Source organism: Sorex fumeus, unplaced genomic scaffold (assembly GCF_029834395.1).
Source record: "Sorex fumeus unplaced genomic scaffold, SorFum_2.1 ptg000151l, whole genome shotgun sequence".
NCBI classification, from domain to species: Eukaryota; Metazoa; Chordata; class Mammalia; order Eulipotyphla; family Soricidae; genus Sorex; species Sorex fumeus.
In genome coordinates, this window is record NW_026606208.1 from 3,581,822 (window position 1) to 3,604,322 (window position 22,501).

The following is a 22,501-nucleotide window of genomic DNA, read 5'->3' on the forward strand; positions in this document are numbered from 1 at the left end:
GGGACTTCGGGGATCCAACCCCGGCTGTTTGCAGACAGGGCAGGAACCCTCCCTGCCGTCCTGGCTCTCTGGCTCCATTTCCCTGGGTTGTTTCTTATCAGGGTGAAGAGTAGGAGTTAATTGTATATATTTTGTCATAGGGAAGATATTTGTTTACCTTTTATTTTATTTATTTTATTTTTGCTTTTTGGGTCACACCCAGTGATGCTTGGGGTTTCTTCCTGGCTCTGCACTCAGTAATTACACCTGACAGTGCTCGGGGGACCCTATGGATGCTGAGGATTGAACCCGGGTTGGCCGTGTGCAAGACAAGCACCCTCTTCACTGTACTATGGCTCTGGCCCCAGGAAAGATATTTAAATACTCAGATACTTTTTGGGGGGGGGGGGGTCAGGCTGGAGCAGTAGCACAGCGGGTAGGGCGTTTGCCTTGCACGCAGCCAACATGGCCGACCCGAGTTCGATTCCTCCGCCCCTCTCGGAGAGCCCGGTAAGCTACCAAGAGTATCTCACCTGCATGGCAAAGCCTGGCAAGCTACCCGTGACGTATTCAATATGGCAAACACAGTAACAAGTCTCCAAAAAATGGAGACGTTACTGGGCCCGCTCGAGCAAATTGATGAACAACGGGAGGACCGTGACTTTTTGGGTCACACCCGGTGATGCACATGGGTTACTCCTGGCTCATGCACTCAGGAATTATTCTTGGCGGTGCTTGGGAGACCATATGGGATGCTGGGAATCGAACCTGGCTCGGCTGCATGCAAGGCAAATGCCCTACCCGCTGTGCTATCGCTCCAACCCCGAAATATTCGGATACTTGAAGAAAACAAAAAGTGAGAAGCGTCATGTTAAAAATGACTATTACAAGAGAACCACAGTACATTTCCCTTTTGAGTTTCATGGTGTATTATTTTCTTTAACATTACTTTATAATTATTTTAGGATCATTCCCCCCCACCCCGATTATTTATTTATTTGTTTGTTTTAGTAAAATGGCCAAATTGGAGGAACTGGAAGAGATCGACGTCAGCGGGAACAAGCTGAAGGCCATCCCGACCACCATCATGAACTGCAGGCGCATGCACACGGTCATCGCTCACTCCAACTGCATCGAGGTCTTCCCGGAAGTGATGCAGCTCCCGGAGATCAAGGTAAACTGGCTCACTTCCATCAACACGCGGGTCCCAGGAGAAAGAGGAAAAGTATTTTCTCTCTAGCGCGTTGCCTCATCCCGTTCCTCCTCGTCGCCGGGCTAGACTCTTGGGCCAGCAGAGAATTGGGGGGCAGGGGCAGGGGTGCGGCATCCCGGAGAAGGGAGCCCAAGTCAATCCAGCAGAGAGCACTGGACTCCGAGTTATGCGAAATCGTGTTCTGTATCTTCGCCCCCTACAAGCTCTGTGGCAGGAGACTGCCACGCATCCACTTAGCTCTGTGCCATGTGTGCCATGACACCTGTTCCCTCCAGGGTGGCCGTGAGCCCAGAGACTGAAGGGGAGGTGGCTGCAGTCTGCAGAATTCCCTAATAGCAGCCTCCAGGCTTCTGCCCCAACCTCTTCATTAAACAGCGTCCAGCGGCAGAGCACGCTCAATAACCCCCCACCTAGACGCACCATCATGGCTATCGCCAAACCTTGGGCAGAGCTTCTCTGGTTCCCGTTTCATAGATGGAAAAACTGAGGTGCTGGACATGAAGTCCTGATGGCAGAAACGAGCTGCAGTTTCTGACTCCTCTCGGAGGTGGGGGCAGGGTTGATGGGCTGACGGTGAGTCACTGAGTAAAAACCAGCTAACCACTTTTTATTCATGGGTTTTGGGTGCAAAAGCAGGAAGTTCTTTCTCTGCAATATGCTTTTTCATTTGTATTAAATTCTTAGAATTTATTCACTCTGGGTTTAATTGGAAAAGAGTTTTAAGTGCCTATAGACTGGAAGCACAGTCCAGCCTAGAAAGGAACAAGATCATCCTACTCCGCCATTTTTTTGCTTTTTAGACACCTTCTTTTTTTTTCTTTTCCTTTTTTTTTTTGTTTTCTTTTTGAGTCATACCTGGCAGTGCACAGGGGTTACTCCTGGCTCTGCACTCAGGAATTAGTCCTGGCAGTGCTCAGGGGACCGTATGGGATGCTGGGAATCGAACCCGGGTCGACTGCATGCAAGGCAAGCGCCCTACCCGCCGTACTATCGCTTCGGCCCTTAGGCACCTTCTGAGGGAAACTTCATTTATCAGGTTAAGAAATGGTAGAGAGACTCGAAGATTCTTTAAATAGCGTGCATACGTCTTCTCAGTGATCTCTCAGCATGTGTGTGGTTGCCGTGTGATAAATGCTTCTCTGTGTGCATGTATACTTCAAGCCATAAAGGACTTGACTTTGAATCTGCGGCCGCCTTCTATATCAGCGCGGCATTTCTGAGCACGTGTTCTACGTTTAAGGAAAACTGTCCCCTCGCTGTCTACACGGCAACCTCTCGGGTGGTTAAAGTGGCGCCACAGACTTAACTCGGATCCCAGCTAAGGGTCACGGAACCTCCCCCATTTCCGTAGACAGCAGGAGGGGCACGGAATAGTTCCTTTCTAGGCTTGTCGTGAGGAGAAAATTAAAATTTGACACATAAACCATTCGAAACGAGTGTGGCCCACGGTGAAAAAGCCACAGAACTTAGCTGCATCCTCCATCTAGTCCGCTGCGGCGACGCGTGGAGGGGCTGATTCGACTGATGGTCAATAAAATCTAGGAACCCCCTTGGCCCGGCGAATGCTTCTTGGCCTCAGGGAAGCGGTCAGCTGTGCGGTGTCTCATCTGCCCCTTGCTTGGGCGCAGGGCCTGGACAGGTCTCCCGTCCGGCGCTCACAGGCCAACTGCTTAGACTTTCAGACTTGGTGCTCTGTGCTGCATTAACGCTTCCTTCCACACCAGGTGCTTTTACGTATCCCCGGAAAGTCCGGGTGGAGGAGGAGATGGGCACAGAAACTCCTCAGGTGTGGCCCGTGTCGCCAGAACACGAGTCTTGCCGGGTGAGAAATAGATTCTCTCCCGGAACCCGTCCTGCCCCCGGGCTCTGTGCTCGGCCAGCCTCCCGCTTCCGTGGATTCTTTCTTTGCTCTCCGCTTCACAGGTTCTTTTCGAGTTTCACCCCCTAGTCTTGGGGCTTGAAGAGGGGTGTCACGGTGGGGGCAGGAGCACGCATGCGTACTTGATTGCGTGCGTTGTTTGGGGGCCGCAGCTGACAGCCTAGCAGTGTTCAGGGGACCCTGTGATGCGGAGACTCAAACCCAGGACACCGGCACACAGCGCACATACTCTTGGCCTTCTAAACTCCGTCTGGGATTGATGTTGAGATGTTTGAGAGCGGCTTCCCTTCTTGACTCCCTGACTTTTGTATCCGAGCTCCTCGATCTTCGTATTTTCATTACCAGCGTTCGGTATTTCCTGCCCATCTCCCCCAGTTCCAGTCGATCAGGATTTTATTGGCTCTTTTCTGGGGCGGAGGAGGGGGAGCAGTATCAAGCTCCTCTTACGAACTAAAGTGTAAATGCTGTGTGTGCCCTGGCTGGACTGTTCTCGGCGGTTTAGACTTAGATAAGAAATTTTTGGTGGGGAGGTCTGTGTCATACGTGGCTGTGCTCAGGGCTCACTGCTGACTCTGTGACCAGGATCACTCTGGGCCGTGCTCAGGGTTCAGACCTAGGTTGGCTGCGTGCAAGGCAAGCGCCTTAGCCATTGTACTACCTCTTGGGTCCCATCTAAGGCTCTTTTCGGTTGTGGTATTAGTCCTTTAACACATTTAAACCAACTAACAGATGATTCCTGGTGCCTCTCGTGATAATATGCCTCTGAAAGTTGTTACTGAGAACTGAGTCCTGAACCATGATTTTTAAACTCCTTTTTATGGAAGTACCAGGAGTTATAAAACTGGGAATACTTTAAGTGCATCCATCATTGAACACCCATCACCACTGCCTGCTCCTGACCTGTCCCGGGACCCCCCCCCCCCAAGCTGCCCACTCACCCCCAAGGAAAGCTCAGTTCTGTGACAGTCTCAGGAGATGGTGACTGGCTTTAGGGGCCGGAGCAGTTGAATACTCAGGGCCTTTGCCAAGCAGTTCCAGTGATTGCCAGTTCCCTTACTACCTACAGCATATTTTTATTTTATTTTATTTTTACCTATTTAGTTTGTCTTTTGTTTTGTTTTGGGGCCACACCCGGCAGTGCTCAGGGGTTACTCCTGGCTCTGCACTCAGGAATCACTCCTGGTAGGCTCGGGGGGTCATCTGGGGGTGTTGGGGATTGAACCTCAGTTGGCCGTGTGCAGGACAAGTGCCCTACCCACTGGACTATCGCTCCAGCCCTACTTTATGTTTTAGAAATTTTTGTTTATTGATAAATAAATAAATGACAGTGCTTGAGGCTTACTCCTTCCCCTACATTCAGGGTTTACTCCTGGTGGTGCTCAGGGGACCATGCGAGCTGCCAAGGACCAAACCCAGGCTGGCCAATTGCAAAGCAGATGCCCTCCCTGCTGTACTATTGCCATGACTCCCTTAGAATGTGTTTTTAATGTATTCAAGTAGAAATGCTCAAGCCTCTGTTGAGTTAGTAGTTATAGGTTATATTCACATTGCTTCTTTAAAATAATAATTATAAAGTATTTCATAAGAGGTAATGAGATCATGGCCATTAAAAAACTTAGCAGATAGCATAATTTAAAGAGGGTTAAGATCATGTATATTTAACTAGCTCATTGTCTGCCAGGAGTCTCTTAAGGCATTAAAGAAAAAGGGGCTGGAGCGATAGTACAGCAGGGAGAGAATTTGCCGTAGACATGGCTGACCCAGGTTTGATCCCCGGCATCCATGTGGTCCCCCAAGCACTGCTGGTTGTAATTCCTGAGTGCAGAGCCAGAAGTAATCCCTGAGTATCACTGACTGTGACCCCCCCCCACCCTGCCCAACCCCCATATTAAGGAAAAAAAGATATCATAGAAAAATTCTTACGACTTTGTTATCAAAGCTTTAAAGCCAATCGTTATTTAAAAGGATAAACAGTTACTAAAACACATAAAGCTACAGGTGCTACAGTGTTTTTTTTTTCCTTTTTGGGTCACACCCAGTGTTGCACAGGGTTACTCCTGGCTCTAGACTCAGGAATTACTCCTGGCAGTACTCGGAGGACCATATGGGATGCTGGGAATCGAACCTGGGTCGGCCGCGTGCAGGGCAAAGGCCCTCCCCGCTGTGCTATCGCTCCAGCCCCACACAGTATATTTCTTAACTTGTTTATGTATCTCTGTCTTTTCCCCCACCTATTGGCATGTAGAGCGCCTCTATTGGGCAGGAAGGTGGAACAACATGAAATGGACTTTTCACAGTTTCCCTTGAGCCCCGGTCGGATCAGAGTCCTGATGCTTTTATTCCTTATTATCTGTCTTCACAGTTGTTGAGCGCTTCCAACAACCTCTTATCCCTAGTCCTGTATCTCGGGAGGGGGACGATATTTGATAACAGAACAGACTATTTGATAACAAAGTCTGTTCTGCTTCCAGAATGGGTGGGAGACAGGTAAACTCACGGAGGCTCTAGAGGAAGGTGTCACTGACGAATCCTACAGGAGGGAGCCAGGAGCAAGGCACTCACTCCCTGCCTCGGGCATCTGTCCACTGACCCCCTCGGAAGCCATCACAGTGCTACTGTGCTCCCGGGAGATCCTCACTACAATCCCCAGCTCCCCGTGGGGCCGTTTCCATCTAGTGACTTGTTCGAACATTTTGAATTTTGTACCTTCTCGGAGAACCTCACCCAGCAGTGCTTAGGGGCCCCCTGCCTAGCGCTGGGGGCTCATCCCCAGCACGCTCGGAGGACAGTGTAATATTGGGGAGAGAACCTAGGGCTCTCCTGCGTGCAAAACACACGCTCCAGCCCCTGGGTTCAAGTTCACGCATAGGTTAAGTGTGTGCCATTATGGTGAAAGAAATCTCTTTTCACTTAACACCCTGTTGACAACTTCTTTTTATCAAACTTTCCATGTTCCCGCGGCATCTTGATGCCTGTTTCATTGTTTTCCTACTTTTTGTGTGAATTTATTTCCATGAAGAGCATCTTTTTAAATGTTTTAAAAACTTAAGAAGAATCGTTCCTTGTGTGTGCTCTGCAGCATCAAACTCACCAGGGTCCGCTGGGTCAGTGCGTCTCCAGAATCCATGTTGTTTCCATTGAGCAGTGGAATAAAGTATTTTTACTGTGTCACACTCCTGAGAACAATAGCTGCAAGAGAACAACCATTCCTGGGAGTCCAGCCCGGTGTGTCGTTGTTCCTTAAGTGAGGTGAGAAAGAGACACAGTGATAGGAGCAGGACTAAAGTGCCGGGTGAGAGATGAGGAGAGAAAAGGTTTCATTTCCGCAGATATAGGAAATGAAAATGGAGACAGATCAGCGACCAGTTTGCCTCGGACACTTCAAAGGTCATCTAGGTCCCAGCGCTGGCAAGCCCAGAGTCCAGCCTCCGTCATCACCGTGGTTCTGGGATGAGGACAGTGACTCTGGATTTTCTGACAGTGTTTCCCTGAGGGTCCAGGCCAGCCCCTCAGGGCAGGAGCACAGGCCCGGCTACTCAGTCATGGGGCCTTCCTGCAGGCTGTGCCGAGCCAACTGGATATTGTCAGGAATCGCCCTGGGCATCCTGAGAACTTTAGGGCCAACCCCCATCCCCGCCCCCTGAAAGCGCCAGGGGAAGGAACCCTGGAGACTGGGAGTGATCCCAGAGGGAGGCAGAGGGTGTGGCGGACACAGTGATGTCACCGTCCTGGCCCTGAAGCTGTTTCATCCCACAGGACACAGATTGGTCAGTTCAGACTCGAGGGAATATGACAGGCTGCAGCCTGAACTTCTTTGAGATCCTTTCTCGTGACAGTTACATGCAGTTCTACCCTATATAATTTCTGTTGCTCTGAATGTGAAATCAGAGGTTCCTCCTTTCCATAACCTCGACCAGAACGGGAAGTTCCCAGGAGCATGGGCAGTGCCTGAGACTGGCCACTTACCCTTGAGTCCCTCGGGCGTACACATGAGGCCCAAAGAGGTCGCACGGGGCTTATGGCTGTAGTCGTGAGGGCAGCCTGCACTGTGTGGCCCCCAGAGCACTCGTAGGTGTGGCCCCCAGAACACGGGTAGGTGTGGCAACACTCGTAGGTGTGGTGTGGCCCCCAGCCCACCTGCGTGACTGAGAGGGACCTTCAGCCTCCTGAGCACCACTTTGGGTGTCGCTGTGGGAGCCCCCCTCTCAGCCCCCACCCAGCAGTGTCCAGGGCTACTCCTGGCTCAGTGCTCGGGGGCCCTGGGGTGCTGAGGCCATAAATGCCCCTCCTGCACACTACAGCCCGCGGAGCCTGTCTCGAGCCCCTGTACTAGTCCTCTGAAGCATTTACAAAACTAAATGTCTCCATTTCTTTGAAATGAGATTTAGACAACAGATTTTTGAATAGCCATACATAAATAAGATTTCACATCAAAACATAGAACTTTTAGGGGCCCGAGTGATGGTGCAGCAGGTAGGGCACTTGCCTTGTGTGCAGCTGTTTGAGTTTTGATCCCCAGCATCCCATATGGTCCTTTGAGCCCCACCAGGAGTGATTCCTGAGTGCAGAGCCACGAGTAACCCCTGAGCATCGCTGGGTGTGGCCAAAACCAAAAACCAGCAAAGAAAATCCTAATAAAAATTTCAAAAATTAAACCCTAGAACTTCCACTTTGATTTTGATGTGTGTGAGGTCAAAGGTAGGTCTGTGGAGCAGCAGAGCACCTGCCTCAGATGTGTGAGGCCCTGGGGGCCAGCCCCGGGGTTACCCAGTGGCCCTAGTGGCCCCCGAGCACTGAGCCAGAGCTCCCCACCTGCAGGCTGAGCATCACGGGGAATGGCACCCCACAGGGTCTCCTGGGCCCCTGCCAGGAGTGATCCCTGGATGCAGAGCCAGGAATGACCCCTGAGCACAGCCAGGTGTGTGTGGTCCAAGAACAAACAGTTGCAACAACAACAGAAAGCACAGGGTCCGCTCAGACTGGCTCATGTAGTTCCGAGGTACCTGGGCACCCCACCATGCTCGGTGCCTTCTGCAGCATCACAGATAGTAGCTAGTCAACCATAAGAAGTTCAGGTGTCAGAATAGACAGTAACAAAAGTGTGTCCAGTGAGCCTGACACACCGCCACAGCCTCTTCTCAATGCACTCTCCCCTCCCCACTCCTGCACTCCCTCCAGGGTTCCTTCTCTGGGGGGGTGCCATGTGGCGTCCAGCCCCGAGCAGTTGCTGTGAGCTCTCCCTACAGACCCTCCTTCCTCGTCGGCCTCCTCAGCATCACAGACTTCCTCCTGGACAAGCCTCTGCGAGGCCTCAGCCCTGTGTCCCTTCGCTGTCATTGCTGTACCGAGGACAAACCTCTGTTACCAACACGGCAGGCTCTGTCCTTGATGGCCGCCTCTTGTCTGGGAGTAGCTGCCCGGTCTCAGCCTTCAACTCTGCCCCTGATAAACATTCCTTTGAGTGAGTCCCGGATTTGCTTCCCGGGAATTATGGGTGAATGCATTCAGTAGTGAAGCAGGCTGGGGGCACAGGGCTCTGCGGTGGCAGGCGGGGTCCGCTCTGTGCCACTGTCACAGGTCAGGGGGCACTCCAGGGCGGACCCCAGCTCTGAAGCAGGAACCCAGCAAGGTGTTGCCGTCAATCTGGCGGGCTCAGTTGACATTTGTCGTTTGCTCAGTCAGTGACCGGACAGATAATACGTAACACATTGCTCTGAAAACTGGTACTCAATTGACTGTTTTTTCAGACTTGCCCTGTGAGAAAAGCATCGTTGTAAAGATATGTGAGCTTTTGTGACATTAGACTTTCCCATCATCCTTTATCCTCGATACTCTGGCTATTTTTCCATGCCCTTGTTCAAATGTATCTGCAGTAATTTTCCTCAGTCTTTTTTGTTTTGTTTTTTGTTTGTTTTTTTGGGTCACACCCAGCAATGCTCAGGGGTTACTCTTGGCTCAAGCACTCAGGAATTCTTCCTGGCGGTGCTCGGGGGACCGTATGGGATGCTGCGAATCCAACCCAGGCCGGCCGCATGCAAGGCAAACACCCTACCTGCTGTGCTATCACTCAAGCCCCTTCCTCAAAGTCTCGAGTCCTGTCTCAACAAGGCAGTGAACTTTTTTTCAGTTTCATATATTTGTTTGTTTGGGGGCTACACCCAGCTGTGTTTGTGGCTTTCTCCTGGCTCTGTGCTCGGAAATCACTCCTGGCCGGGCCTAGGTGGCCGTATGCAGCACTGGGGGGTTTGAACCAGGGTTGGCTGCATGTAAGGCAAACACCTTAACCGTGGTACTATTTCCCCAGTTCTGTTTTGTGTTTTCTACCAGAATTTTGTAAAGGCCCTCCCGTTGATCATCGATTTGCTCGAGCGGGCCCAGTAACGTCTCCATTGGAGACTTTGTTGTTACTGTGTCTGGCATATCGAATTTTGTATTACAGTGAAATAATTTTTCTCAGCTGTGTCCTAGAATGGGCCTTAAGGAAAGGTGATTTTTTTTTCCTTAGTGTTTTAATCAGACTTGATGTTCTGTTTGACCAATATAATTTCAAGAAAATTGTAGTGCCTTCAGCCAGGGATACATCCTACAAAGATTATGTTGGTGCAATTTTTTCTTTCCAGCCTCGCCCCAACATTTTTCTGTTTCCTCAGTGCTAACCATTCCAGGTATTTTGTTGAGTCTCTCAATAGTCACCCAGCAGTAAACATGACTCAAAGAATAGGAAATGGTACTTGTAAGTCAAGGGTTCATTATCTACAGTAATGCCATGGGGGCACCAGTTATCAGCGTCACGTAATTGCCGTGAACACGCCTCCTCCGATGTGTAGAAATTAAGAAGGCGGTTCCTCTCTTTTTCTACCAGTTACCAAGCTGGTTGCCTTCTTACGGAAAAGATAATCATATTTTAGAGGTTTCCGAATCCTTGCAGAGCCACTCACTCCACTAGACTCGAGTCAGCCTCGCCTTGTGTTTCCTGGTTCCCACCCAGCAGAATTAGCTGCTGAAGGACCGTCTCAAAAGATTCCATCTAGTAAGCGCCTGGTAAGCTCAGTTGTTGATTCACGCATCCTTCATGGAAGTGTGTGCTGGGCGCCTTCTCCTTACAGTGTAGCGCATTCAGGAGCGGGAAGACGCCATTCCTGCCGGCCAGGAGTGCAGAGGCAAGTAGAAGAACAGATAAGCAGAATCCTTGTGGCCAGAGGTGTCTGGTTGAAATAGGGGATGCAGCGAAGCCATCCTCACTGGGGTCTTGAAAGCATGAGATGGATTTAGCCGGGGAGAAGGGAGCACTTGAAGGCTCCTCCTTCCAGAGCAGCTCGGTGCCAGGCCCCAGAGGACCGCATGACATCCAGAACCCGGGGTTGCCCTTGTCATTGACGACCCTGACGTTTGAGGGAGGGAGTGGCAAAAGGTTGGTGGCAGACTGAATGGCGGTCGGGAGCAACTTTTTTTCCCTACTGGCTGCGTGTAAGGCAAACGCCTTAACCGTGGTGCTGTTTCCCCAGGCCTGTTTTGTGTTTTCTACCAGAATTTTGTATTGTAGTAAAGTACTTTTTCTCAGTTATATCCCAGAAAGGGCCTTAAGGAAAGGCAATTTTTTTTTCTCTTACAGTTTTAGTCGGACTTGATGTTCTGTTTGACCAATATAATTTCAAGAAAATTGTAGTGCATTCAGCCAGGAATAAATTGCCAGAGAACCCCCCAACGGCACAGAGGCCGGAGGGCCGGGGAACTGAGAGTGGGAGCAGTTAGAGGTCCAGCTCTGGTCCCCAGTGGGGTACCCAGGGTCAGGGGCCCAATGGAGCGGAACTGGCTGCAAGAATGGCACCTGCAGACTCAGCAGAGCCACCTGCAAGCCCCGCCTCCCAGACGGTGCATGTTTAGGACTCAGCTGCCCAGTGAACCTGCCCAGAACGCCAGCATCCCAACTGAAGAACTCTGAGACTTTAGACCTTTAAGTCGAATTTTTTTGTTGTTGTTGTTGTTGCCAATTTGACTACCAGCAGCTGCTAGAGCATCACCCTCCTTACAGGGTTTGTTACTGTTGCTCCCCTTACATTTGAGCTCACAGCACCTGTTCAGCCCATAAACTTATGTCTCGCTGGGGGTGTGGATACCTTTGCTTGCCTTGTCTGTGCTGAGGCATGCAGTTACCAACAGGACTGCCCCTTACTGACCGGTGCCCTGGCCCCTTTCATTAAAGCCGCAGTCACTTTCACACAACCGTAGCTTCCAGTTCCCACCAAATCAAAAGGAGAGGACTATTCCCCTCTCCTTATATCTTCATCTTCTAATATTCCTATGTTCTGTTCAGAGTAGTGATCTTCTCCTTACACTTCACGGCTCTACTTACACTGCAATTAGTTTGGAACTCCTAAAGCTGATACAAATGAAGAGACGGGAAATGGTTGTGATAAGGTCATTTGGTGAAATGTAATACAATTTTAAGTGTAATGAAACTTTCATTTAGGATTCGAAGGTTTTATATTAATAATAAGGCTAAGGGGACAGGGAAATTCATAATGTTAATACTGGTAATATTAGGATGGTAAATTTAAGTTGAATTTCTTTTTTAAAAATTTTATTTTATTTTTATAAAGTTCACAATAATATATTACACTCAATATTCCAACGCCAGTCCTACCACCATTATTTCCGATTTTCCCAACCCCCACCCAAGCTTGCCCCAATAGCTGGCCCTAAATTATTTTGTATTGCTTATTATGAATAGCACTGTAGCACTGTCCTCCCGTTGTTCATCGATTTGCTCGAGCAGGCCCAGTAATGTCTCCATCGTGAGACTTGTTATTACTGTGTTTGGCATATCAAATACGTCACGGGGAGCTTGCCAGGCTTTGCCGTGCGGGCGAGATACTCTCAATAGCTTGCCGGGCTCTCCGAGAGGGGCGGAGGAATGGACCCTGAGCTGACCGGGTCGACGGCCATGTGCAAGGCAAACGCCCTACCCACTGGACAGTGCTTATTGTGAATACTTTGCTAAAAATGATCAAAAGAGATTCCCTTAAAAGAAAGTGTGTGCAGATTGTTGTATCTGACCGTGGAGCAATCAAGCCCTTGTATAAGAGATCACTAACGTCTTGTTGTTACAGGTTAAGCCTTGTGCGTTAATATTTTCTTAATCGAGATTGGTTGCCTTCTACTTTATATCCCACCCAATATGCTGTGCTACTCCTGGTACATCAGTGATGGAGAGCATGAGATATCCAGGAATGCCGCCACGCACTCCAGGAGTTGTAAAATTTTGAATGGGTGATACAACTGGGGTTAAATTTTAACTGGGTGATGACCTGGGGGGTCCAGAAACATCTCTGCAGCTTGTTGATCTCTTTCAAGATTTACTTACGAGTCTCTGGAGCCGGAGGTTAATGAGCTTACATGGTGCCAGAGGCAGTTCTTGGGCGTGACTGCCAGCCAGTCTCTCCGAAGAACAAGGGGATGGGAGTAGGTCGCCCATCCCAACTCCATGAGACCCTGGAGATTTGGGTCACCAAACCCTCATACCTGAGTTTTTCCAGCAGATTCATTCCTGGATGAGACTCATCCTGAGTCTGTGGAGTCCGACCTTGAGCATGGCAGTGACTGGGTTATGGAGGTTGTCAACTGCCAGGGTTTTGTGTGGGCAGGTGGTGGGCTCACCCCCCCACTCCCCACCCTGGGGTGCCCCAGATGAGACTCGGCCTAGCACACGGCCTGGAGGCATCTCTCAGTATAGAATAAATTTCTAAGTTTTTCAGTGTACGCAACTTTTTGCAGTGAGCTTGCAATGGACTCCCGGGGAAAAGTATTATTTAAAATTGCAATGTGACTTTATATTGCTGTTGTTGGGAACAACGAATGTGGGACATTTTGTGTACGGGTGTTCGCATAAACCACTGTTTGAAGTGATTTCGGGATATAGTTTTTCAAAAAACTTAGATTTTCATTTTACCCAGTTAAATCAAGTTATTAAGTGAAAATAATTTTGCTCACCTTTTAGACACTAAAATTCTTAGTACGAGTTTGCCTTTCAGACTATTCTAAGTTTTTTAAAGTTCTTTTATGTTTTGGTGTTGTGGGGAGTCGGGTGGGGATTATAGCTTTGGTCCACCCTGGGCAGTGCTGAGGGGCTTCTCTTAGCTCTCCTTAGGGGTGACCTCTGTCACTTAGGGACCATATGCTGTGCCAAGGATCAAACTGGGGGTGCAGGTGAAATGGCCACATGCATGGCAAGAACTCCTGTAGTCTCTCTCCAACCCTTTTAGGTCATTTTTTAAAAAATCACGAGAAAGTTGATTTTTAAGTTGTTGTTATTTTATGATGGGCCTGGAACCAAGGGTCTCATATATTCCATCACGGGCTCTAGCACTCAGCTTCATCTGAAGTATTTAAAAAATATTACAAGATGCCATGGGCCTGGAGTGATAGCACAGTGGCTAGGGCGTTTGCCTTGCACGCAGCCACCCGGGTTCGATTCCCAGCATCCCATATGGTCCCCTGAGCACCGCCAGGACTAATTCCTGAGTGCAGAGCCAGAAGTAACCCTTATGCATCGCCGGGTGTGACCCAAAAAGCCACACACACACACACACACATACACACACACACACATACACACACACATAAAAAAATATTACAAGATGCAAGCTCAAGCCCGGTAATTGAATGTGTCCCAGCTCCAGCTGCCAAGCTACAAAGTGCATGGTGTCTTTTCAAGAAAAGGACGGGTTCTCTCCCTCTCCTCTCCTCTCCTCACCATTCCCCTCCCCTCTCCTCCTCTCCCCACACGCAGCAATGCTCAGGGATCATTCCTGGTGGAGATCTGGGGATCAGGTCCATGTGGGGTGCGGCAAACAGAACCAGGGCAGCTGTGTGCAGGAGCTGGACCTGACCGGAAGAGAGCACAGAGATTCAAGCATGTGCCTTGCATCCTGCTGACCTGGTTGGATTCAAGTCCCCCAAGCATCCCTATGTGTGACCCAAACCCTCCCCCCTGTCAGAATTGCTATTGTAATTCTTGTCCCAGGGCCATAAACGGGTACAGAGATTTTTTTGTGAGCAATTATAAAAACTCCTACCCAAAGGCTTTTCTAGTGAATGCTTAATTTTTTTAATAGAGACAAACTTAAAAGGATAAAGAAATGGAATTCGTGTTCTAGACAAAGAAAGTATAAAATTGAAACTGCATTAGTAGGGGCTGGAACGATAGCACAGCGGGTAGGGCGTTTGCCTTGCATGTGGCTGACCCAGGTTCGATTCCCAGCATCCCATATGGTCCCCTGAGCACTGCCAGGAGTAATTCCTGAGTGAAAAGCCAGGAGTGACCCCTGTGCATCGCCGGATGTGACCCAAAAAGGAAAAAAAAAAAACTTCACTTAGTAAAATCAGTTTTAAATAAATATTTGAGGTTAGGTTTGTGTACAGTGGTGGTGTTCATGGCGCACACACACACACACACACATACGTGCATGTGTGCCTATTCAAACACGTGTGCCTATCCAGATATACATGCACATGTGTGTCCTGCCAAAGCTACTTTTGTGCATGTGGTCAGCATAGTATAATCGCTGGCTTCTCAGAGAGGGGCTGCCCAGCCCAGGGCTTTTTCCATAACTGTATGTGGAAGTTCCCAGAACGGTGGCCGCACTGAAGGTTTCTGCACATGCAGCCCCCAAAAGGGGACTCAGAATCCAACACACAATGACTCGAGGGTGTTGTCATGCAGGCTGCACTGTGCTTCTCGGGGGAGACGGGGCACACAGAAGCAAGCCTGGGAGGCTGGTCGGGTGCACGGCCCGGCACTGTTGTCGACCATGTCTCCTGCTTCTCTCCTGCTGTGCAGTGCGTGGACCTGAGCTGCAATGAGCTCAGCGAGGTCACTTTGCCCGAGAACCTGCCTCCCAAGCTACAGGAGCTGGACCTGACCGGGAACCCCCGCCTGGCCCTCGAGCACAAGGCCCTGGAGCTGCTGAAGTGAGTATCTGGGGATGCCATGGAGGGGGGGTGGGGGGGACTGACCGCCTCGGTGGTGCCGGACGAACCCTGAGCCTTCCTCCACTCACCAGCCCGGTCACCATGACAGATTCCAAAGGCAGCGAGCCGAGGGGCTAGAGTTCACCTCCACGAAGAGCAAATCTATTTTAAACGGTTTATGCTCATATGTCCTTTCAGAGTATTTTTGGTTTTGTGTTTGTGTTCTGGGGGCCACACCTGGCAGTACTCCAGGGGTCGTTCTTGGCTCTCCCTTGGGAATCACTTCAGCACCAACATGATTGGTGGCCGTGAGACCAGGCCCGACATGGCCTGGTTTGTGGTCCTGAAGGTCAGCTCTTCCTGTCAGTCTGTCCTGGTCTGCTGTCAGGTGCCGTCAGGGGCTCGGCCTGGCCGTCCGAGAGCTGGTCAGTGCCCAGGATGTCGTTGGCTCCCTCTCCCCACGCTCATGGCTCTTGGCCTTTGTCGCCATGGGCAGGGAGACAGGATTGGGGGGGGGGGGGGACCTACAGGGATGCCTTTCCCTAAGAAGTAGGTTGGGGAATGGGGTAGCTTCTCAGAGACTGTTCTGGAGGAGGCATCCAAGGCCCTGGGATGCAGCAGACCCAGCTCTGACCACTGGCCCCACGGGGCCCCCTGAGCACCGGGCTGGGAGTGATCCTTCAGCCTTCCCAGAATGAAAACAAGAGTTAAAAGGTTTCTAGGAACGGAATTCCCAGTTTTCTCCCTAATTCAGAAACAGCGTAGACATAGTGGTCGATTTCAGCTACACTTCCAGAACACCCTGGCGTGGCTTGCCAGTTTACCCGGAGCTGTGTGGTCCTGACCTGGTTGCAGAGCAAACAATGGTGGACTGTTTTCTCTGTGTCCCTCTTGCTGGGAGGATAGGACATTTGGAACCCTGCTGGGACATGAAGCCTTGATTTTGTTTTGGATTTTCTATCGGCACCATCGATGAGATTTTTTTTAGCTTTTTTTTTTCTGCCTTTTTTTTGGGTGGGGGTCACACCTGGCTATGCACAGGGGTTACTCCTGGCTCTGCACTCACCAGTTACCCCTGGCGGTGCTCAAGGGACCATATGGGATGCTGGGAATCGAACCCGGGTAGGCCACGTGCAAGGCAAACGTCCTTCCCGCTGTGCTATCTCTCCAGCCCCTTTTTTAGCTTTTTAGGAACAAGGGGAACGTGAATAATTGCTGGAAACCGGGCGTGGAAACTTTTATTTGACCAAATTGTTGGGGTTTTTTGTTTGTTTGTTTTTTATTTTCGTTTTTGTTTTCAAAGAAATCGCCACCAGCTAGGTGTAGAATCAAAGTGAATGCTATTAACTAATTAATCCGTTCTTTTGAGTTGAATGATTCTTTGAAAGGGTACCAGGATTTGTCTCGTTTTGGAGTTAACCGAATGCCAACAAACACATCCTTGTGGTTGTGGCAGAGTTTTAGGCAGGGAGATGAGGAAGCAGCTTTTTCTCCTGTGGGAGGAACCGAGAGGAAAGTGAGTTGAGCACCCGAATCAGCAGGAGTCCTGTCACTGTGGAGGGGGGAATTTCTGAACCACTTCCTGTTGGGGGCGGGGGGGCGCCTGGCTGCTTCTGGTGGGCCCTGTTTTCCTTTAAGAAGACTCACTGGGGAGTTGACCCTTCTACTGTTTCTGGTTTGGGTCCCGGGAGAAGCGGGGGAAATCAGTTGATGGCATATGGGTACCCAGGTGACATAAGAACGTGTCAGGCTTGCAGATGTCATAGCGACTTAATGAGCCCTCACCTGCACAGTGGCTGGATGGCACATCAGCCAGGAACACGCCCTCAGGATAGTGTGTTCGGTGCTGGCAGGGGACGGGCAGCTCACAGGCTGACTGTGGCCCGGCTCCGTTCTTCCCTCCCCAGCCCCGAGCGCTGGCTTTTCCTGCCCCGACAGAGCCCAGAGTGTGTGGGGAGGCCCCCGGCACACACCTCTCCATGTCCAGGCACCCGTCCTCACGCCGCATTTGCCCCCCAGTTTCCGTCCTGACCTGCAGTAGCTGTTGATGTCGCATCCGTGAAGCCCCGTGGAAAGCACTTGGCCTCGCCGCCAGGCCGGTGCTCTCGTTTCTCCCAGAAAGCCGCAATTTACACCTTCGATTCCAATGACTCCCGGCTCCTCTGCTTCTCTCCGCAGCAACATTCGCTGCTTCAAGATCGACCAGCCGTCCGTGGGGGATGCGTCCGGAGCCCCCGCCGTGTGGAGTCATGGCTACACCGAGGCTTCGGGGGTGAAGAACAAGTAAGTGGAGGCAGCTCCCCATGGGAGGGGGGGGCCGCCCACCACCTCCCCCCCTTCTCCCCGGTACCTCCTTCCCTCCCAGCACATCACCCAGGCGAGTGTCCCCACCGTGAGGCCACCCCCTGATTTACATGTGAACCCTAAGCCCAGGCCACGCGTGGCATCTCCGTCTCTCCCTGTTGCTAGGATACGGGGTAACTGACACACTCTGTGTGAGGCTCCAGTGTTTGCTCAGGGCCTAGGGATCGAAATGCATCTGACAAGCCCCTTTATTGTCTTCTGCGGCCCCCGTTGGCCGAGCCAAGCACGGATAGTACGAGAAGAGCGGAGGCCGCGGTTGTTGGGTTTGGCGATCGCTTACGTTTCTTCCTGACCAGTCCGTGTTTCTCTGCGACGCTCGGCCCTCCCGGGACGTCAGCTCCTCGCCAGCCCATCCCCGTCTTCCTTTCTTGGCTTCCCCGTTCTCGCCTTTCCTGTCCTAAATGCACAGGTTGATTTTTTTTTTCCCCCGAGAATCGAATCAAACCCATTTGGGTCGGCTTGCGATCGATGCAGAGACATTAATGATTATTATTAGAAGAACAGCTGATCTGATAAATTAGCAGAGTTCTAATTTAATTAGCCAAGGTGTACAAATTCCAAGAACCGACTGTGGGGGTAGCAAAGAAAGTGGCAGATGATCCGAGAATAGCTGACATTAATATTCAGCCCTGGTGCGCGCTGGAATTAATTGAGTGAGGAACTTCAGAAAAGGAGGAAAAAAAAAAACCACAAAAACCTAGACCCATTAAATGAGCCTCTGGTGACTTCCTTGTTTACCCGCCCCTTGGAGGCATCGACTCGATGAAGACCCTGGAGCATCAGAGTCGGCCCGGGGTGTGCCCGGTGGATTTCTTTTCTCTGGAGCGGAGAAATAGGATCCGCCCACACTTTGGAGCCGGTGCTGTGATCTTTCGCCTCTATCTCGGGCGCAGCCTTGGGTGTCGTGTTTGTTGTCTGAGTAGCGAGTCCTGTTCCTGCGCCTCTTGTGGGTTTGCCCGATAAGGGCAGAGTCGCTTTCTGTGTCTGCAGTGCACATATCGCCTGGCTTAGGCGTGCTCTGCTCCGTCTGTCACTCTCATGGGGTGAAGGGGGAAGAATTCAGTACCTTTGTAAGGGCATCAAAGTCTCTTCAGGGAGAATCTCTCCCTTGTTTAGATTAAAAGGACTTGATCGTTCTCAGAATCATCAGTGTGGCAAGCTGTTTTCTAAAGGCAGAGCAACAGACAGGAAATCCAGGATTGGTTTTCAAACAGGTCTGGATGTGGAAATTTTTTATCTTCACACACACACACACACACACACACACACACACACACACACACTTATGAAGCTGGTGGCCAATTAGATCTGTGTTCCTGTACATACTTACCCTCACCATATTTTTAACTTTTTTGTTGTTGTTATATTGAAATAAATTGTAGATGGTCAGCATCTGACTCATAAATGCCCCTGCAGACCCCCTCTGTGGATAAGAAAGTGGCCCAAGCCCAGCCACCCTGACCCTGACGCTGACCCCGGCCGTCCCTTCTCATCTCCCTGGGCTTTGGTTCTACCCAAAGCGGGAAGTGTGTTGCTTTGTAGAAAAGGTGTAACATAGACCAAGAGCGTCCGCTGCTTCCCATCTCCAAGGAAGGACAGAACCGAAGTTGTCCCTGCCCCCAGGTGTCCGGGATCTCTTCTGTTCTCCTTCCATCTCCTTCCCCTTGGGAAGATGTCTTGCCTTCCTCTTGGGCCGTTACATGGACTGAGGGAGCCCAGGTGACAGCGCTGTGGGACGGGCTAGGAGACCAGGGAGCTGCAAGACAGGACAGACGCCTCTCTCCGCCCACTCTCACTGTTATCATCAGCTAGAGAAGGGAGAGAAAAAAGACGCTTTTGTTTCGTTTATTTCAATGGCATCACTCTTAGTTTTGTCACCTGTTGCCATAGCACTGTATAGCACTGTCCTCCCATTATTCATTTGATTTGTTTGAGCGGGCACCAGTAACATCTCCATTGTGAGACTTGTTAGTTTTTGGCATATCAAATATGCCACGGTTAGCTTGCCACGCTTTGCAGTGCAGGCGTGATGCTCTTGGTAGCTTACTGGGCTCTTGGAGAGGGGTGGAGGAATCAGCCTGGGGTCGCCCCAGGTGAGCCACGTGCAAGGCAAGTTCCCCACATGCTGTTCTATTGCTCCAGCCCAACACAGCGGTGGGGCGTTTGCCTTGCATGTGGCCGACCTGGCCAACATGAGTTTGATTCCTCCGCCCCTCTCGGACAGCCTGGCAAGCTACCTAGAGTATCCCAGCTACACAGCAAAGCCTGGCAAGCTCCCCGTGATGTATTCGATATGCCAAACACAGTAACAACAAGCCTCACAGTGGACACGTTACTGGGCCCACTCGAGCAAATCGATGAACAATGGAAAGACAGTGTTTCACCTCTTGCCATAGAATTCTTAATCAACCAAGGCAGGAATTTCGGGGTGCAGAAATGTGTCAGGCTTTGAGTCGGAGGGCTCTTCTTTCCCCCCGCCCCCCCTCTGCCCTTACCCAGTGGTTTCACCTCTTCTTAATTGAACTCATTGGTGAAGCACTGGGCACCATCTCCAGAGGGTTCCGGTATGGGCCCTGGAGTTACACAGGCCAAAAAACAGCAGGTATTCAGCAAGCCTGCCTGTTTCTGGCTATTCTTATTATCAGTGACAGTGTGTTGCTGTTATTATTGATTCCGTAAGAGTTGAGATGTTACCCATCTCTGTTTTCTCTTTCTGTGGTGCTGGGGATGGAGCCCTGAACCTCACGCCTACAGGGGCCAGATTCTCTTCTCAGCCTTGAATCTCTGGTATCAGTGCATACCAGGTGCCTCAGATTTTTTTCTTTTGATCTATCTGTAGCGGTAGGGTGTTTGCCTTGCACGCAGCCAACATGGCCGACCCGAGTTCGATTCCTCCGCCCCTCTCGGAGAGCCCGGCAAGCTACCGAGAGTATTTTGCCTGCACGGCAGAGCCTGGCAAGCTCCCCATGACATATTCGATATGCCAAAACACAGTAACAACAAGTCTCACGATGGAGACGTTACTGGGCCTGCTCAAGCAAATCGATAACAATGGGGGGACCATGACCGTGACCATGATCTATCTGTAGTTCAGAGGTTTCTACTCAGTAAAATTTCGCTTTTAGCCCCCCAGCTTTATGGATCTTGACAGAAGAACCACTTGTGGAACCACTGCCACAGTCAAGTACAGTTCTGTTCAGGCTCTGTGACCACAGCTTTATCTTTTTATCGGTACATGGGTATTTAGGTTGTATGCAGTCATAGCTGCTGGCAGTAATGCCGCAGTAAACATGGCGGTGTGTATTTCCCTTGGAGCTGATGATTCCCTACCTCTTCCTTGCTTCCTTCCTCCCTTCCTTTTTTGTTTGTTGGGGGTCCGCGCTTGGCAGTGCTTAGGGTGCGATCCTGGCTGTGTGCTCCCAGATTACTCTTGGGGGGTCTCAGTGTTATTCTGCTCTGCTGAGTGTCCAACCCAGATCGTCTGCGTGCGAGGTGAATACCCTGCCTCACTGTCCTCTCACTCTGGCCCATTTTTATTTTACGTAGACAATTACCTAGATGTGGGATTACTAGATCATTCGGAATTTCTGTGTTTAATTTTTGACAAATTTCCGTGATTTTTTTTTTTAGGATAACTTCACCAGTTTACATTCTCATCAGTAGTGCATGGAGGGGTTCACTTTTTCTTCATGTCTCCAATACTTATTTCTTATTTTTGATACTCTCCAGCCTCAGAGGTGTGCAGCGGCATCTCCGTGTTTTGATCGGCATTTCCCTAATGATAATACAGGATAAACATCTTTCCATGTGCCTATCCGCCATCTGTATGTCCTCTTTGCAAAAATCTTCCAACCCCTTTTTTTAATTGCTTGGTAACTCAATCTGTTTTTTTTGTTCCATTAGTTTAGCCTTTTTTAGCCTAGCTTTGAAATTATTCAGATTGTTTCAAGCCTTCAGCAAATACCAGTAAAAATTGTTACAAAAAGTGACATATAAATTGTGTGGATGTAGGTTCTTATGGGCAAATCCCTGAGAGTGGGATTGGTAAGCCTTATGCCAAATAGAGTAGATTTTAGAAGATAGTACCAAAGTCTTACCTACAGTGCACAAAGGGATTCGTACAGACATCCACTATCAATTTAAGAAAATTCCCCTCTCTGTCAAGCTTGCTAAGAGTTTATAATAGACACCGGCTACTGTGGGAGGCATTTTCAGCATGAACCAAGGCTTTTTTACCTGTAGGTCTATTGATAGTAGGAGTGTGTGTGTTTGTGTGTGTGTGTGTGTGTGTGTGTGTGTTTCTAACTTTACAGCATACCTTTAGTTCACTGCAGTTTACTTCCAATCAAATCATTTCGCACATATTTTGAGAACTGTATAATGGACACTTCTTCCCTTTCCTCCCCCAGTCCTGGAGTTATTTTTGTCATGCTTTACTTCTTTGCTCGATAAACACACCACAATCCATTGTTAGAATTTTTTCTTTTGGTTTTGGGGCTTCACCCAGCAGTGCTCAGGGCTTTCTCCTGACTGTGCTCAGGGATCATTCCTGGCGGTGCTCTGAGGACCGTGTGCAGTGCCGGGGATGGAACCCAAGTTGACCCCATACGGCACAAACATCTTGCAGTGCGCTGTCTCTCCCGCTCTGTAATTTTTACTTTGAACCATCGTTTTCTCAATTGCGTCTCTCACCTTCGGTGCGATAGACATTTTGCACTAGACGGAAAAGACACGAGAGATCCGAGACGCTCGGTGTTGATGGCTGCTTGTCAGTGGCCATGCCTTCCTGGCCTTTTGGACACTCATCAGTTGCTGTCCCTTTTGACACCTTCACTCCCTCATCGTGACAGATGCTTCCTGGGGGCCAGTTGCCTTCCCAGACACCCATTTACTCCCCTACTCCACGTCTCAGGTTACTCTTTTCCCCTGCATGGGGCTGCACCCCACCACCCTGCAGGAAACCCTCGGGGCTGTTCCCGGCCTCGCTCTGCCAGCCGGTGTTCTGCGATGGTGCTGGGATGCCTCAGAGCCAGGGGTTCGCAGCGCAGGTGCAGCCAAGCAGGTCTCCGTGCTCTGTGGCTCTTCCGTGGGCCCAG

At 50.3% G+C, this 22,501-nt stretch overlaps 1 protein-coding gene across 1 annotated transcript in view; it reads left to right on the plus strand.

Moving 5' to 3' along the window:
- Nucleotides 1–22,501, plus strand: part of PHLPP1 (PH domain and leucine rich repeat protein phosphatase 1) — a 218,533-nt gene that overhangs the window by 188,870 nt on the left and 7,162 nt on the right. Inside the window, exons 12-14 of the mRNA XM_056106973.1 lie at nt 991–1,153; nt 14,911–15,041; nt 17,220–17,324. Of these exons, the coding sequence (XP_055962948.1) occupies nt 991–1,153; nt 14,911–15,041; nt 17,220–17,324 (399 nt within the window). The remainder of the gene's footprint in view (nt 1–990; nt 1,154–14,910; nt 15,042–17,219; nt 17,325–22,501) is intronic.